The 19,919-nt window shown below is 34.2% G+C and overlaps 1 protein-coding gene across 1 annotated transcript; it reads right to left on the reverse strand.

Annotated features, from left to right (window-relative positions):
* Window positions 1–2,202: 2,202 nt before the first annotated feature.
* On the reverse strand, window positions 2,203–18,771 carry LOC127839904 (uncharacterized). The gene is made up of 5 exons (XM_052368297.1): window positions 18,728–18,771; window positions 13,478–13,551; window positions 13,131–13,301; window positions 4,510–4,596; window positions 2,203–2,300 (listed from the first exon to the last, which is right to left on the reverse strand). Exons 2-5 carry the CDS (start codon window positions 13,494–13,496, stop codon window positions 2,203–2,205), a joined length of 375 nt encoding a protein of 124 aa, XP_052224257.1. The 5' UTR covers window positions 13,497–13,551; window positions 18,728–18,771.
* Between the last annotated feature and the right edge of the window lie 1,148 nt (window positions 18,772–19,919).

Below are 19,919 nucleotides of genomic sequence, written 5' to 3' on the forward strand. Positions count from 1 at the left end.
TAGTAGTAGTAGTAGTAGTAGCAGCAGAAGAAGCAGCAACAACAGCAGCAGTAGTAGTAGTAGTAGTAGAAGTAGTAGTAGTAGAAGTAGTAAAAGTAGTATTAGAAGTAGTAGTAGTAGTAGTATCAGCAGCAGAAGCAGTAACAACAACAGCAGCAGTTGTAGTAGTAATAGTAGTAGTAGAAGTAGTAGTTGAAGTAGTTGTAGTACTAGTAGTACTAGTAGTAGTAGTAGTAGTAGTAGTAGTAGTAGTAGCAGTAGTAGTAGTAATAGTAGTCACAATTATAATGCAAATAACAATACTAATGATTAATCCGAATTTTAATGCTTTCCAAATTTTTATGTTTATGTATTGCATATGTTTCTAAAAATATAAATAATGAAATATCTTTACATTGCAAATATGGGCATTGCCTAAAGTGCCATATCCAATGCACACATTCCATGTACTTCCACAACAATTCATTCCCGCATGAACGCTCACTATGGAAGGGAATGCGTCATTGGATTGTAATGGTAAATTATTATTGTCGAATCAATAAGTTCATAATATTAAACGCGAGAATGCAAAAGTTAATAGGCGCCTGAAAGTAGAAACACGGGCGTTTTATGGCCCAGTGGACCAATGCTGACCAGCTTAATCATAAAGAACAAACAACGAGCATCGACCAAGTGGTTCGAGGTCGGTATGATGATATTCAGATAAATAAAAAGGCAACTATTGACATTGACTAAATTAATTAATTACATAATATTTTTTTTACAATTGTCACACTGCCCGGATGTTATGAATACGTATATTGATTTAAACTTAGCTTACTTTAATTGTAATTAAATAACAATAATGCATTACGTTCTTAATGTTGTTCATTGTATGACAGCAAAACAGAAAAGGGAACATATGCATTGCGCGTTTTTCTCGGTATATTATATATTTCATATAAATCAAATTTATATACGTTCTCACTCTATACACCTTATATGTAAATGTCTAACTGTAAACGCATTCATTACCGTATGTGTTATCTTGTCCCCGATATAAAGGGTGTCCAATCTGGGTAACTGATGGTTGACGAATTTGAAGCCGATTGTCCGAAACTTTTGATACAAAAAATGGTGGTGAAAAATCTTGATGCTGATCAAAACCCTGCGATGGAAGTGTAAAATAGCCAGCGTGTGACCCTGCATAAAGTAAAATATATCGTACGATTCCCTTATTTCGAGCATAACCTAATTTCGATCACTTTGTTTACATTAAGAACGCGGCTCTCGTGATGACGTCACACGCATGCGCTCCGAGTATTTTGTTTTACTAATGTTTCTACGCTTGAAAATAATTACAGAAACGACTTATATAAGGAAAAAATTTCATTTTTTCGGTACTCTTCAATTAACTTGCACATAAATTGCAGACCAATGCCCTAGTTTAAACACAACAAATTCATGTATTTAATTTATTTGAATGAAAATTATTTATTTTTTTCACGATTCCCAGAAAATGTTGCATGAAACAATTTGTGAACGCACATCGCGAAAATAGGTTACATGACGATATAAACACGTTCAGTGGGTAAGCCCTGTCCCGATTGGATGATAATTTTATCAAATCTTTTAATAGTAGCATATATATGCCAAAATTTTATTTGAACACATTCCGAACGTTATTTCTTTTCAACTCTTGAGCACTTTTTCGTGTCAATGTTGCTAAAAAGAAGATCGACCGATAAAACAGAAACTTGTTAAAAGGTTAAATAGAAGATATGAAAAAAGTTAAATTAATCTTTCAGTTTCTCTAAATTTGTTCAGTGATTCGAATATTTGAAGTTTTGTTGACCTCCTGCCTATTGCAATCGAGTACTCTCGCTTTTCGGATGTGACCTCTCGACTCAAGGTAAACAACGCGCGTAGTGTATGTCATTTGCGGGTGTGTATGGAACTATCGGCTTTGCGTGGTTAAACACGCTGTAAATAAACAATTTGACATTGGTTGAATGGGAATGAAATAAATCTTTAAAATAGATCGTTTATTGCGGCATTGTTTGAATTAATTTAGAAATTATTTAAGTTGTTTCCTTAACCGCTTGACTCAAGGTAATTGGAGGATACATATTGTAATGGGTATTTGTGTTTAAGTTTTTTTGCAATTATAATATACGTTAATGTATAAGTATAATTTTGATACTTGAAATTGCATCGACAAGTTTATACATTACCATCTGCAGCTGTTCTGTTCTGTACTTCTTGACATTGTGCTTTACCGATGTTATGGTCGGGTTCTATACCAGCATTGCACTCTGTTGCTACAAAACACAATTCCACATAATTTCACAATTCAACAAAGAAGCATAACATATTGGCTTGGCGTGTACAGTTGTATCCACAATACATTTTTAATCGACATCTAAAGTGTGTAATAATCTGAAATCAAAACAATGTTTTGGCAAAAGGCAAATATTGTCGAAATGAATGAAGAACATTGTTTTCCAATTGTCATAGTGCCCGGATGTTTTGAATACCTATATTGATTTAAACTCATCTAAATTGTATTGTAATTAAATAACAATAATGCATTACATTCTTAATGTCGTTCATTGTATAACAGCAACACAGAAAAAGGTACATATACCTTGCGCGTTTATTTCGGTAAATTATATATTTCACATAATTACAGATTATATACGTTTTCAATATATACACTTTATATGTAAATGTCTAACTGTAAACGCATCCATTACCGTGAGGAAAATGACATGTATTATCTTGTCCTCTATTAAAAGGTAGTCCACTTTGGGTAACTGATGGTTGACGAATTTGAAGCCGATTGTCCGAAACTTTTGGTACAAAAAATTGTGGTGAAAAATCTTGACGCTGATCAAAACCCTGTGATGAAAGTGTAAAGTAGCCAGCGTCTGACCCTGCATATAGTAAAATAATCATACTGTCATGGGTATTTGTGTTTATGTTTTTTTGCAATTATAATATACGTTAATTTAATAGTATAATTTGGATACTTGAAATTGCATCGACAAGTTTATACATAACCCTCTGCAGCTGTGAAGTTCTTTGCTTCTTGACATTGTGCTTTACCGATGTTAAGGTTGGGTTCTATACCAGTATTGCGCTCTGTTGCTACAAAACACAATTCCACATAATTTCACAATTCAATAAAGAAGCATAACATATTAGCTGGGCGTATACAGTTTTATCCACAATACATTTTAAATCGATAAAGTGTGTAATAATCTTAAATCAGAACAGTGTTCGTGTTTTTTGTTTTAATGAACATTTACAGTATTTCCTTTACTCAATATTCAATATGTTTTCTTAACAATTCTTAAATTATTACGCGATGCATCCTCAACGTTATTTGCATCATTATATATATACTGTATTAGTTTACAGAGCCTCTGATTTTTGAGTAATCAATAGGTAATCAGAGTGCTAGTAATAGTATTATTATTATTTTAGTAGTTGTATTATTATTATTATTATTATTATAAAACGGGGGTCACCGCCTTGGAACGGTCATTGCAAAGCATTTGAGGTTTAAACCGGTTTTAGAGCGCTCAATCTCACACTCATCCCAGCAATATTCATGATACATATAAATGTAATGGTCGCTTCTACGAATTCCCAATCTCTTACTATACGAGTGAATACGTTTTGTGAATCAAACTAGGTCTGTTTCGTTTTAATACAAATGTTTTCATAGTCAAGTCACTCTGCTAGATTATTTTCTCTATGTTGGTACTAACTGGTTAATTTACTCTTAACACTAGTTAAATGGTAGTACTAAGAATATTGGACTGAATAACGTTTGTGTTTAAGAGGAAACACACTCACTCTCACAAACATTCATAGAGTTATGTATTGCAAAACAATAAAATATCGAAACTTAAGGATTTAAATTAAACACGCGTAAATGAATATTTAATTCTGAAAAAAAAAACAGTATTGAAAAAGGCAAAGTCAATAGATGCTAGGACGAATGAACACAGGACATTTGAATGTCAAAATCACAATGAGGATTAGCCAATTCATGAAAACATACAAATATCATCGACCACCTAATTCCCGGTATGTTCGATGGTATACAGAAACAAATACCAATATTAATTCAACAGATTATTAGCATTATTTTTTTACATCGTCAACATTCCTAAATTGAGTATATTTTGTGTAACATTATTGCATTGTTTTATTACATCTTAATTTGAATGAAAGCAGCTCAAAGTAAGAAAATTATACATGGCGAAGTTTGCTCGGTTTTTTATTTCATCACATACATTTAGGTTATATAAGTTCTAAAATATGTTCTATGCATGTTCATGTGTATTCTGTACATATATATTCAATACATTTATCTAATTGAAATGCGTCACCTTTTCCTATATGAATATGTCCGAAACTGATGGTACATTTGCGTTCTAGGTAAAACATATGCATCGTGAGCTATACTATCAGTACAATTTTTTATTAAGAAATCACATCGACAATTCAATATATTACCATCGGCAGCTGTTGAGTTCTGTACTTCTTGACACTGTGCTTGCCCGATGTTATGGTCGGCTTCTATACCAGCATTGCGTTTTGTTGCTGCAAAACATAAATTCACAATTCAACCAATTAGCATAACACATTTGCTAGTCAGATTAAATATGCTATTGGGAATGGTCATCTAAATTTTGTAATAACCCAGGTGTACCAAAATAAAAAATATGTGACCATGTTTATTATTTTATGTCTACATGAACTTTATTTTTTTAACAAAATGATTGATTTCGTAAGGTTCTAAGACAACTATGAACTCAATTAATATAAGCTGTTTTGTTTTACTGATTATAAGGTATTTGAACGTTCATTGGTCTATCTCGAGAACCACTGACACTACGTCAATTGGTCTGACGCGGACGTCGAATTTTACACAATCTAAAAAGGGTTGTGTATATTTTTTTCAAATCTTATTAATACGCTGTTTTATAATATTGTATATATATTTTGAAAAGAAAAGCTTTTTAATGTTTAATGTTATATCTTTCAATGTTTATGCTAGTCGATTTATGAATTGAGTAAATTAACTCTATATTCCATGCATTTATTAATCATGAATCGATAACGTAACTATCACCTTATTTACCTCTTTATCATTCTAACCAATAGTTGTTAGGTTATTGTGAGAATGCAGTTTTTTATTTATAAGGAATACTTCATGGCCTATATCGGACATTTTCTCAAACGATGTTAAATATTTGTGATGTTTTTTTTTGTTTTTAAAACGTACACATATAATGGTAAATAGGGTCGCATTTTACTTTTGGTTAATTCAGAAAAGAATTACACATTATTACACAGTTTTTCTTCAAGAAATAAGGAACTTAGTTTGCAGTCATTTTGTTACTTTTTGTGAAAAAGCGATTATTATCGGATGAGGCTGTATCGATCTTAAATGTTAATTCTTTAAACTACTCCGTAAATAATATTATTTCATTGTTCGGTATTTCCCAAGATGTAAGCTTAGTTAGACTGTTTGTTGCCTATGTACAGCATTCACGATGTATATGAAGACACAAATACTATTTGTTGAACAGATCGTAGACGACAGTACGTTAGTACTGGTAATTTTTCATATCGCATATGTAGAATTAAATATATATTATGTTTTATAAATGGTTGATATGTGTCCAGTAATACTAACATATTTAAAATTAAAATTGTGCTTGATATTGTTCTATGGAACGGTATTAAGGTAAATATTTCATCATTCGTGGTGAATATTTACATTATTACTGATGTTTATTGTAATATGCTTCATGACAATTCCAACATGAGTGTTGTCTTTTCGGTTATACTTGATGATTGTTGCAACATTACATCATTAATGGTGAAAATTTACATTATGCCTGATTTTTATTCTAAATGCTTCATGACAATTCCAACATGATTGTTGTCTTTTCGGTTATACTTGATGATTGTTGCAACATGCTTGCTGACTATCCAATGTATGTGTGTTCATTATTCCTGAAACCAGTCATACTCGTTTTTTGCCACTCAGTAGGGCTGCAACGGGTACCCGAATTATCCGATGATATCGGATCCAACTTCAGATTCGCGGGTACGGATCCACCCCTGGAAATTTCGGTTCCGAATATTTATTTTCATAGTTGTATGTAACCTAGCGCTGTTTTCACGAGTATTGTTTTTATGCAGACTGGTTCTGTTTAAAAGATAAAAGATACGTATAATAGTCGACATTTATTGATGTGTGACAGTCAAATAGCAGATCATTCGAGATCCTTCGGCTTTTATTGCCTAAGAGTGTCATTGGACATTCCGTAAAGCAAAACTAATTCAAAATCATCGAGGATTTACACATGACAAATGTAATTCCTAATGGCAATAAGTAAGTTTTCAATCCTTATTGTCTTTCTGAGTTGTATTTAAAACAACGGTAGTGTGGCTGGAAAGTTATTCAGGTTAATTTTGCATTATTTCGCGACCTGTCAAATTGTGTTCCTGCATCATGTATTGTCTTGAAAGCATCTTTCGTCATATACTAAGTTAAAATGCTATCTTGTGATGCAAGGAACCTCAATTCCCAGTGAGAGAATCTACTCCACAGCAGGAGACCTCGTCAGTGCTCACAGGGCTTGCCTGGACCCGGACAATGTTGATATGTTAATTTTTGTGAAAACAGACACCAAACTGCATGAACAGTGAAAAGTGTTAGTCCATATAAACGGACTCCCAGAGCCTTTGATAAGTTTTGCTGTGTCGGCTCTGGCAGTCCATATGCACCCCTTCATCAACATGGGTGCAGTTCAGCGCAGCGAATTCGTGCGCTTCACTAAACAGACGTCGTTCAAGACAAATTGAGGAAAATAATGAATGAACTTCATAAACATGTTAAATTTACCTGAATGGCAACCTACGAATGTTATCCTTTGCATGCACCCTATGAAAACACGACGATGTTTTAACACACTTTTCTCGCTGACATTTTTATGCTTAAATTTGAAACAGTGTATTCTGTATCGAATACCACATCGTTATCGACTTTATAGGCTGGAGCACATAACCCTACGTGCAAAATATTGGTGTACTGCGACCTAACCAATATTGGGTCAATTTTCCAATATGGCAGATACAGCGTACAAAACAAAACCTATGTCAATAAAATCAATTATTTCTTGCTTTAATGGTACCATTTAGATAAGTTTGTGGTTTAGATTGGTTAACTTTAATAAGTTCTTGCAGTTTCAGTGTTCCTTAACCCTCACATTGTTGATAACATTTTGCACCCATGGACAAGAGAGAGCGCATTTCAACTCGAAGCAGCCCATTGGGCTATAAAGCTTAGAGTTGAATTATTGCAACTATGAAAAGTGTATATTAACGAGCAAACTATTAAGTGAAACAGTATTGAGGTTTCGTTTTATTCTGACATGGCTACAATGTTAAACGAGGATTTTGTTTTTCATTAATAAATGTTTTATGTTTTTTAGTCAAATTATACGTCTAAAACATTGATTTCTTTAATTTGGACAAAATTTCTTATTTTCTGTTAGTGTTATGTAAGGGATCCGGATCCGAAAAAATCCGAAGAAACCTTATTGGATTTGGATTCGGATCCGAACAATTTTTTTGGATTTGTTGCAGCCCTACCACTCAGCGTCATTAACAACGGCAGTTAGCAACATCTCCATTAAACTAACTACATTTATTATTGCCATTAAGACCATTAGGCCTACACAAGAAATTGACTGCCGTGAATGTTTTTGATATTTGTAAGTTGCAGTTGGTACTCAAGAAAATATACATGTATTTTATACAGGACATAACGGAGCTGAAAGTTACAAGTACTCGTGTCTAGTACAACTGTTGTACCCCTCGTTGAGAAAACAACAGTCTTCTACTAATAAAATATCATAGAACATAATTTTTAATCAATTTAGAAAAAAATGTAGTATACACATTTTTAAACTATTTGCTGCAATTTCTTTGAAAGCTACTGGTACTACTAGTCAATTTGCTATCTTTTTGAGAGCTACTGTTGAGTTCCAACACAAATTTGGATTGCATCTCTAATACTCTATATGCTATTAATCGAAATGCCAGATAGCTTTATATTTTATTAGAATTTGCTACTAAAGGTATGTATTTTGCTTAAAATAATAATATAACAGTAAGTTTTTAACATGTGCTTAATTTTTCAAAAATAATATAACAGTAAGCCTTTAACACTGTGCTTAATTTTCAAAAGTAAAAAGGCCTCAAATTTTTACATTTTTTTTTCAAATTCAAATCCATGTTACCAAATCAGTCGTATACAGTCATTCTATCATAGAATGATAGACAAATACTTGCTAACCATGCAGTATGGTACTCTAGTAAATTTGAGGCATGAGGTCGCCGTGGTGTAATGGATATGGTGTCCGCCTAGCGACCGGTAGGTCACGGGTTCGACCCCACTGTGGGAGCGTTTTTTAGATCTCCCCCAAAGACACCAAGTACTGGTTCTAGGCCCAGGAAACGGACTTGAGAGCGTTTATATAAGCCCTAGGCTTTCGATGCAATCGAGCTAAAATAAATAGGTTTACACTAGTAAATTTGAAATTATGTAATGGATTTCCTCTCAACATACATGCGGAGTTCCACATTACTTTTTCAGCAAAATCTTGGTTTACACTCTATTAAAAAATCCAGCCTTAAAGTGTATTATTAAATCCTTTTTACCGGTAAGTATAATTTTTTGTACATCAGCATTTAGGTTTATAGTCTAAGAAGAGCTCATGACAATTGCCGGGTTACAGCAGACTTTTTGCGTAAAAGGGACCATATAAAGGAAAACGTTTGGCTTTTTGACTGTTTAAATATCACACAAAGGGGCGCAACTTCTGCTATGACATAAAACTTCCGTCATACGTCGTAAATTAAGATAGTCGTCCGTAGCATTTCGGAACGACTGTCAATTGACATCATTGTATCATGCATGATTGTATGTTGCTTTGTGCTTGGGTGAAAGTCACATCTTGCCATAACGTCACTTTATTCAACGCATCAATGTTTGATTCCATTATGCACTGCGCCTATTGCACAAGTCTCTCTGCAAAAACCAACATACATATATGCAGCATGCAATTAACGAACAAGGATGGTGCATCTGTACCCATGCATGATACCATTAAGCAGAATGTAAATAGACATTGGTCATCAGGCAAGATGTAAGTGCCATTAAGCATGAAAAGGTGTCTAAATACAAATTAAAAGTACCATCAAAAATCATGACACAGTCATAAAGAAGGATGTAATTTTTACCTAAATACCGTTCCATATTGTTCAGTTGAGCGTTTTTCATTAGCATTAATTAAAACACAGTGTGTTTCAACTTAAAGTGAATAGAAATGAGAAGATCTATGTCTTAATTGTAAGAAAGTAAATTTTGATATTTCATTTTCTCGAACTTATATATGATAACATTATGAAAAGATGTGTATATTTTACAACGTTTTATATTGTTTTGTAAACTTTGCTAGCTCTCTCTGTGCGCATACTAATCTTATTAAAGTTGTCATTAGTGACATATCAGTAAGATGCTAAGCATATTGCAGTTCATTTTCAATTTAGTTGTTATTTAATAGTTGCATTAATTGAAATGGTCAAATGATGAATTGGTAAATATCGGATAGTTGTAATGAAAGTGTTTGAACAACGTATGAACTAACATGTAATAATTTGACAGCAGATACAAATGGATTGTAAATGTTACCATTACGTACGAAGGGGTGTTTTGACGTGTTTGCTTATGACAGCATGCACCTTATGTTAATTTAGACGTTCCTACTTTGAGACACTTTGACATTAAAGGGGCCGTTTCACGTTTGGATAAATTGACAAAATTGAAAAAAGTTGTTTCCGATTCACATATTTTCGTTTGAAATTTGATATTTGCGAGGAAACAGTAATACTGAACATTTACCATGCTCTAAAATAGTCTTTATATGCATCTTTTTACGATTTAAAAAAACTGAAAATTATAAAGCGTTGCAAGGATAACCACGGACTCTAGATGAGACGGATATGAAACGGGACCGTATTGGCTAATATCTTGTAACTTATTCACGTGACCGGTAGCTATCGATTAGCGTACATCGAAGAGCCGAGGTTATACATTTTGATGTACCGACTAACTTCTTTTTTTAAATTATACTTTTATTTCTCGGCCGATTTTGACAAATTATATATCATTATAAAGCCTACGTAGTTTTCAGATATATAAATATATATGAAGTTTTTCTTCTGGTTTGGGCAGCCCGGCGAGTTATAACTTTTACTTTTGCAAATATCACACCGTTTTAGAATCTAGATTTACGGTTGACATGTTCGTACTTTATACCGATGTGTAGCGTTTAGATCTGGAGTTCAGTATTAAAATATCATCTTGCTTACGAGAATAGAATTCTGTATACGATAGAAAAAAATGGTTTTGAAAATGAAAGTAGGAAAGGAATTAATGCGTACGAAAGTATCGCGCGGTCCTAACGCAGAGAACTGATGCTACGGTCTTGGCGATTATGCTTTTGTTAATTTCCTTTGTCATGATTTATATATTTTTTATGGAATATATTGAAATATTTTGTTCACGAAACATATCAATAAAGCTAATTACTAATGAAGCTTCATAAATTCACGATTTCAGTTCTTGTTTATAACACAAAAAGGGGGTTAATTTTATGACGAGACAGCGTTTACGACTTTTTCAGCGGTGTTTTAAAAAAAAATAAAAAGTATCTGGTGTGTGTTGAGGTTGCGCGTAATTTAAGTTACAAATTCAATTAATTGGCGTCTCAATTGATCACTCTCGCCCAGTTAAAAACTGTTCACACTATTTTCTCAACGGCGACTTTAGATTAATAGCACCAACATTTAATGTTTTCGCATCAAATAGTTTCTTTGCTTGTTTACGACATACGAAATATACCTGCAACATTTTTTTATTTAGTTGTTTGTGCATGAAAGAATGATTAGATCCAGAAATGAGCAGCCCCTGTGTCTGGGAACTCTTCCATTACTAATTTCTCGGTAAGGACTTTTAATGAATCGTCGCTGTCAGAGAGTAAAATAAATGAAAAGGCCAAGGGCCGTGCCAGTGATCCTGAGACCTCACAACCACCAACCAAGCGATTCAAGCAGCCGTCAGACGAAGGCTGATCAGGCAATGGAGAGGTTAACCATCCACTTTTGGAAAAGCCGAAACCAACCGTACAAGCTGGCAGCTGTTAACCTTCTCCTCCCTACATCTTCAGCTTGAAGGTACTGGATTAGGCTGTCAAGATCACAATAACAAAGGAAAGATGTTTTCTTTGCTGAAATATCTTTTTATATGTAAATCAAAGGGATTCAAAAGATATAATTTCAGAGTTATTTACTAATTGTGGGCATTTCAGATTACCAGAGGCGCTTCAGCACAATTAAAAGGTTAAACACAGAAAATCATGCTCGGCTGTAGTCTTCTGACCTCAATACTCTGATGATGGTCAGCATAAAAGGACCAGATATTGAGGCAATGGACTCCGGAAGAATGGTGTAAGCCTTGCACCAGGAGAAGCCACGGAAAAAAGTTTTTTGACATAGTATATCTGTATATTTGTGGTTAAATATGTAACTTTATTTGTGTTGCCTTTTACAGTAATTTGTGCGTTCTAAGGCCTACTGTTATTTTTCTTGTTAATAAATATTAAAATCAATTACTTTAATTAAATAAATTTACGAAAAATGAATAAATACTACCAGTAAATGTTGTGTTTAATAGCTTAAAAGAAGTGTGGAATTTGGTAAACAGCAAGAAGAAAAAAAATACACGCGCCAACCACATTCTTCTCTATCTAGCCGCTGTGCCTGACCAAAATCCTGGGGAAATGCCTTATATCGATAGCGGTTAATGTGTGTCCACAATAACATGTCTGCACGTTTTTTGGCTTCAACTCGGTTAGAAGAAAGGGAAATGGGAAGGTAAGGTACTAGTTTATTTATTTTTAAAATTGTAAATGCCATGACATGTGTGTTGTGTAGTCGTTTTTACAAAATGCATTAAACAGATGAAAATTTGAAAACAAAAATAAACAGAATACAAAATATAAAATATCACCTTGTTTTCCTTCAGTTCCTCCGTCAGTGTCCACCTCACTTGAATTTCTAGCGTTTTTGCCCGGTCTTTTATTTATATTTCAGACGAAGAAGATGTAAGTAATTATGAGATATCTGCTTATCATATCAAGGCACGTTCAGTTTACGGGCAGTAAACTAAACGTATTAAATGTAAGTCCCATGAAAAGTAGTTTCGGAAAAGTGAAAATAAATAGTTAACTCGTGATACACATGAAATACCGTTTAGCACAATCACACTCATAATGGTACTTCAGTGTTGTTGAATTCTTCTTTGTAAGTACAATTTACGCTGAAGCAAGAATCGCAACACTGGTTTTGCCATTGTGTGTTTACTCTTAAAACGAGATTATACGATTTTTTTTATATGTATTTAATTGTAATATATTGATAAAATATGTTACAATAACAAAAATAGGTAAGAAAAAATATACATTAAAGCCGAATTTCATAAAATGCAGCTAAGACAAACTAGCACCCCGAGCCGATTGTGACGTACATATTTTCCTACAATAACCGAAGCATTTGTCTTTGTATTAGGATCGGATTTAGTATTTGTGTGTCGTATGAATAGATATCGTTGCATGAATATAAATAAACCGTTGGACTAAATGTAGATTCACATCGTACATGTACGGTATACATGCTGGCGAATTCGGCTGTACAGCCGTTTTCAATTTAAGAAATAAATATCTGCCTTATTTCGCATTTTTCGACACATGTTCTTCTTAACTTTTATTTGAATTTATATTGCAATATATATATATAATAAGTTGTTTACACATTTTATATAAATTCATAAATATTTGACAAAATCGTATAATCCCGCTTTAATTATGAACAGTGTTTTCATTATTAATGCAACCAATAACAATACTTGTTTGTCTAAAGGGAATATGCCTCGTTTAAATGTGTGCCTATAATCAACATAACAAAATAGAAACATATCCTTGTATGCTATATGTCACCTGGTTCTTGCTCTGGCGTATGTTCTTCGTCAGTTTTGACATCACTTATTTTGCAAGCACGTGTTTCTGGATGTGCTGTGACGACGATTGCCTGATTGAAGCTGTGTATTGGTTCGCCAGGATGTTCAGATGATGGCACTTTGTCATTAGAATTGCGAGTTTCTGTATTTTCTGTAAAAAAGTAGATGTGTAAGCGAGTTTATTAAGAAACAAATGGCAACATAAAGAATAAATGTAGGTGGTAGCGTCTTTGCTTACATAGCAACAATACATGGAAGGTGAGGGTTTTGCTTGAATTCAGTCAACACATTAATAATAATATTAATCAATTGAATATGCTGACTTACCTTCAAACATTCTTTGCATACAAGGTGATCCGATTTTCCTTGACTGGTAATATGTCTGTAAACGTAGACTGTATCTGGAGTGTATTTTTGAAATAACAATAAGATAGTATAATGTTATATAACAACTGCAGGGAAGATTGATCTTTATCGGTACGAAAAAATAATGGAAAAACGTTTACTTATTTGAAATCTCCGTTAACATTTCGGGTTCAAAACTCCATTTAATAACGAAGTTATTGACTTGAATCGATATCAAAACCACTCTGTGTGTTATCATATAAAATTCCATTTTTAAGACGCTATATTACGTGACCTATCAAGCGATATCACGTGACTAAAAAGTCGCATTTGATTGGTTAACTTGAAATGATATGATGATGATATGCAGAGCAACACTACAAACGCATACGAACTAGTACTTTTTGTAGTAATGCCTTTGGTTTACGACGATTTAAGATGTATTTTCAGAAATTCAGACGGATTAATTATTTGGTTTTGACATTTAAATTTCTTGGGCGAAAGTCAGTAAGTGTGTATTTATAATTATAATCAGTATTATCCGATCTTTTGAGCGATAGATACATCAGGTATCTATAAATTGTTTTGCGATTTTTACAGTTTGCAAATTTTTCGACCACCTTTATTAATTTCACGCGTCTTTAATCCGCTATTCACAACTTTTTGACACTAGGTCTGAGGTGCAATAAACCGGCCCTGAGCGGTTTAGAGAGGTGCAATTATGTATGAAGTTACCCAATTTTGATCCAAAGAATGACCGGTATTCGGAATTGAGCGGATTCCGGTTTTGAGGAGATATTTTACGCATAATTTTACAGGGAAAATAATGGGACCGGACAATTTGTCCGGTTTGGAGAGGAATCCGGTATAGAGAGGATCCGGTTTAGAGGGTTTCCACTGTAGCTCGTGAGCTGGGTATATTCGAGCACAACCTGGCTGATTGGAATAATTTGGCTACAAAAGTGTGTCTCTCTTTCCTAGAGAAAGAGAGCGAGCAAATAGGTGGTTCAGGGTGTGTCGTCGAGATAGCCGAATCTAAATTTGGAAAACGAAAGAACCACAGAGGACAGAGGGGATGGTTTGTATTTAGTTATATAGAAAGAGGCACACGAATGGAATGTGCTTTTTGAAATAGTGGAGGTGCGGTCGGCTCAAACATTAAGTCCTTTATTAAAAAACAACAAGTTAAGACCAGTTACGCTTATAAGTGACTGCTGGAAGGCTGACTGTTCGTCAGAAACATAAGGTTATTCACATTGGACAGTTAACCACTCCAAATAATTTAAGAACCAAGAAACCTGTATGACCTTCGTGAAAAGCACCTTGCAAGCTGTCAAAAAAGCTTTCAAAATCAGGAATACAAAAACAGCTGTATGATATATATCTAGTGGAATACGTAATTGAAGCAGACGCCGGTGTCAAGCTTATATAATCAAGACGCAGACACCAGTATCGATCTTGTCGATACTAAAGTATTTATAAAAAAATCTTTTTATCCTATACATTTCCTTAGTATCAGGGCTGCCGACCCTTATTCCACTACGAAAACAAGGCAACGATTTGCTACGATTTATCACATTTATTGAATCAGGGGACTCGTGACAGTCTACGATTCATTTACGACACTGGTACGATTAAATTACGAAGAATCGTTGGGTTCGATTGGTGTCTTGCGAATAGGTCGCGACTTCATTACGATGTGTTTGAATCTACTGCGACTGTACTACGAACGCTGCAGATCGTTCACGACTAACCTAGGGACTCACCGAGCGCACCTATGAATTACTTAGTAGGCCCTTATATATATTGATATTGATCTAAATCGCGTGAATCTTAGCGGGCCCGCAACTCTCTCAGGGTGAACTCGTGAGAGTCTTGATCTAAATTGCGAGAATCTTAGCGGGCTCGCAACTCACTAGAGGTGAACTCGTGAGAGTCTTGACAAAGTCGTAGCTGATTCGTAGACAGATCACGCGATCGCCGATTTCCCGATTGAGTCACGAAGTACCTACGATTCCATTACGATGCCCAAGACAACACTACGACGCTGTTACGAGTCAACTGCGATTAAATTCAGTCTTTGGAGGTCCTGGTCAAATTTTAAACATGTTTAAAATCTGGCCACAATTTTTCGGGAGCTCACGAGTTGCAGGAATCACTTACGACCGGCCCACGACTAGCTACGAATGAGTTAGAACCTTCGCCGATTGAGCTACGAATGTCCCCGACCTCAAAATATTGGAAATCGGGACAAATCGTGGGGAATCGGGTCGTAGTGGAATACCCCTAAACATCTGCTTGTTCGATGGACTCGATAAAACAAAATGGTGGTCAAGTATTGTTTATCATATTCTGTGGGAGCAGTGATCTAATGGTAGGACGCTGGCTTGTGGATCGAGAGGTCCCGGGTTCGAATCCCGCTTTGACCACTGGAAATTTCCTGAGCACATTTTTTCCCACATCTGCTCCTCTCCACCCAGGTGTATAAATGGGTACCTGTGAGGGAAATAAGCCAATGTGCCGTTGCTGCATACTGCGCCAAGATGTTAACGGACGACTTATGACCCAGTGATCAGGGAAAACATGTAAAGCGCCTTTGAACGCACCTCTCGAGAATGAAAATGACGCTATATAAATGTGGTATAAAAAATATATATATTCTTAGCAACGAAATGCGCACCTGCTTAAAGTGTTTCGGGTATGCATACTAGTGGTTTACAATTGCGAACCGATAGAGTTCAATCTAGCCTAACAGAAACTCGAATAATTCAAAACATATCAATATGTTAATTGTAGGTTCAAAAGAGACCCTTCTGATCAGTTTAAAATAATGGCTTTAATGCATCACCAAAAGACTGAGTCTTATTGGGGCGCCCTCAAGCGCGTTTACTTGGTTGATCCAGTACTTGGTGTTTTCGGGGCATTCGTAAGAATGGTGAAACGGTGTCATTCCAGTTGCTTGGCAGCAGATGCCATACCCGCTACGCAAATTCGACGTTGAACAACTACTCTTCAGATTGAGGATACTAATATTGCGAATCTTTATCCATCATGTGTCTAATATTTAAGAAGTTATTGGCTACAATGTTTTAAGAAAGAATGACATTCGGCACATTGCCCGAAATAAGAAATGATAACTGCAGGACCAACAAGTCGAATAACACCGTTTACGTGTGTTTCAGTGGCTCACTGTCTCCAAGTTGAGTTGTTTGTCGAGAACGATTGATAGTTTGTTCGAAATTCTGTTCAACCTATATTTCTACACCAACGTGTTCCTGATGACGTCCAATACAACTTCTAATGCAGTTATCACACAGAATTTCTTATTTTGCAAATGCAAAAAGTTCGAGCTGCTTCAGGTAAAGTTTTGTAAAACAAAACCATAACATTAGATACATTTACATTTAAGTAGAAATATCCTGATGCTATACATGTATATGCAAATGTCTTTTTTTACATGTCTAAATTTATAAAGTCAAATGATTGTTTAGCTTAATAGTTTTTTTTATACTTTATCTTGCATATATTAAAATAATATGTTCTTTTTTGCATTCAAAAAGGTCATATTGGCATAGTCATTTAAATAACGTGAAGTAGCAATTGTGATTTAAAATAAATATATAGTGCTTTTGAAACTATTACAAATATATAATATATAAAAAAATGTATACTTCAACTAAAGATTCTATGTCAGTTCCAAAAAGATATCTCAACGATTTGAAATTTAAACAGATCTCAATTAGAGCTGGCACATCTGCTCCGTGTAGGTTTTCTTTGTCCTTGTATCCAGGGCTAGACATATAACACATTATCTGTTCCCATTCAATGCTGACCCAATTGTCAGAAGGTGTATTTGTCAGGTTTGGATTGCTTGAAAAATTGTTATCAAACAGACGATATATTGATGTGTGTGTACTACTTATGTTGCATGCGTTACATATGCTCCATTTTATTGTTATAATTTTTAATGTTGTGGCTACACTTATGTCATTAACGACACTTTTCTTGGTCTTTAGTATAATTGTCCCTTATAATCCTTCCATAGAGTGCGTCTTATATGTCGTTTTTTAAGGTTTAAAGCTCCTGAAAATGTTCATCTCCAGTATCCATAACGAACTGATTCAATCCAACAAAGTAATAATGAGTTAAATTGTTATGAAGATTGGATACGTCTACTTCTCTTTGTTTTCGCTAATTGGTTGGTGTGTTTGAAGTGAGTCGTGGCCGCAGTGTATTTTTGTTTTCTTTTAGATTCTTATCTGTGTAAATGTGGTATAAATAATTAACCTAAACTTACAAATATTTACTTTATACACTATGGTTTAGAAATACAAATGATATTCATTATATTTGAAAATATAACGTCCGCTATTTAAACACAATTCTAAGTTATAAGCGTCTTAAAATATCACATCGTTATGCATCTGATAATTATCATCGATTATTGACAGCGTCGAGAAAAGAAGAACAACACTAAACATTATGCAAAGTTTTAAGCAAATTTCAATAAGGGCACTTACATAGAACGCCCGATTACATATCAAATCAAAGTACTGAAAGTACTGGTTTGACGATGCTTTTGAAGAGGATGGATATATAGAGGATGTTTGTTGGATTCGGTGGAATATCGATTTTCCCAGAAAAACAGCGAAAAATATCGATATTTTCATTGTTATTTTTCACTGTTTAAAACAGTGAAATACCAGTTTATTTCACTGATATTTCTGTATAAATTACCGGAAAGCATAAAATAAATAAGCATCCGTTTAAGTTAATCTAAATCACCGCAATTGTGTAATTTGTATTGCTTGTCATTTATACGCAGGTCAATAGTTAATGGTTGTGGTGCAATCGTTTTCGTTCTTGGACACTGCACTCCCTTCAATGAGATTTATTTACCTAAATATCTCATATTTGAACTTACAATTCTTTTGGGAGAAATGGTCCAGACAACTGGATAAAACAGCAACAATATGCTAATCCATTATTGTTCGAGGAACATAATTGAAAATTCCTGTGCTAGCCCCCAATCACAGTATGTTGGGGGTATAACTATAGTCAAATTTTGTTTTTCTTCTCAAAAGATTGTCGTAGATTATAAGTTGAGGAATATATCATCCAAGACTACAACTTTAAGAAAGCCATTTTTTTTCATTTATTTTTATTGATAAACAAGGTTTTGTAACAATCTATACTATACATAGATAGCTTTAACAGCACAATGTGGCTTACCTGAAACTGATTGTTTCCTAGTGGTGTTAACTAATTTTTCATGATCTAGAAAAAAAGGCATTGTGAGTATGAACAAACTATTTGCGTCTATCCGATCTAGTTGAGCCTTGTTACCGAGTTCCTACTTTTATTTATTTTAACATTCTGAACAACTGCCATGAAGATCAGGTAAAAAATGTAAGTGTTGAAATAGATTTTAATGATTTTAGTTATCGATCAAATGCTTGGAAGCACATGGCCCACTTTGGAACGTGACCTGTTAATCACTGAGACTAGACCTTGTGACCTAAATGTTGAATATGCTACTTTCAAGCTTGACTTTGAAATCATTTAAAATAATGTTCTCACCAATTTACAAGTGGATCAGAGAGAGAATGTGACCACTAAAGTATTAACAGACCTTTTCTTATATTTGACCTAGTGCCCTAATTTTTGATAGAATATGAAACCCAAAAAAACATAGAGGTGACTAGTTTCATAAGAATCTGGCAAAGAGGTGACACCCAAATTTAAACATTGTAAAATGATATCGTATTTGTTCACAATAAACTTTGGATAAAATACAACAGACAGAGAGTGATAACAAAAGCTCACCTTGTCACATCATATTAATTGAGCAAAATAATCAAAACTATGGCATCATATAATTGCTCAGTTACTTCCAATAACAATAAAATGTTACTTTTGAAACAAGTACAATACCTTCCCTGTCTTACTACAGGCTGTTCTAAAACAAGATAGCCCTGTATCGCTCACCCAAAACTCCTTTTATAGTGTCAAAAACTTGTGTATGATTTGACTAAGTTGTAACCTAGCTTTAGCCTGCACATGACCAACTTGCAAATTCAGCTTTTGATTTGATTGAGAATGACATTGTAAGCAATTTTCATGAAAATCAGGAAGATAATGTTACCTGTAGAAAGGTAAAGAAAGTTTTCTATATTTTGACCTAATGACCTAGTTTTTGACAAACTACCAACTTTCAAACTGAAACTTTATTTTATCGAGATAACATTCTGTCCAATTTTCATGAAGATCTGGAAGAAAATGTGATCTCTGGAGTGTTCACTAACCTTTTCTGTGATTTTGTTTGTTGACCTAGTTTGTACCAAATATGACCTACTTTCAAACTTAACCTAGAATTGACCGAGATGAACATTTACCAACATAAGACAAACAAGAGCTGTTTGTA

The sequence above is a fragment of the Dreissena polymorpha genome, chromosome 7 (genome assembly GCF_020536995.1).
Source record: "Dreissena polymorpha isolate Duluth1 chromosome 7, UMN_Dpol_1.0, whole genome shotgun sequence".
NCBI classification, from domain to species: domain Eukaryota; kingdom Metazoa; phylum Mollusca; class Bivalvia; order Myida; family Dreissenidae; genus Dreissena; species Dreissena polymorpha.

What these genes read in the sequence shown, in the direction of transcription:
- LOC127839904 (XM_052368297.1), bottom strand. An exon ending in TACGCCAGAGCAAGAACCAG is followed by an intron (nt 4,597 to 13,130) that starts GTGACATATAGC and finishes TATGTTTTGCAG; the next exon opens with CAACAAAACGCAATGCTGGT. An exon ending in GAACTCAACAGCTGCCGATG is followed by an intron (nt 2,301 to 4,509) that starts GTAATATATTGA and finishes TGTGTTTTGTAG; the next exon opens with CAACAGAGTGCAATGCTGGT.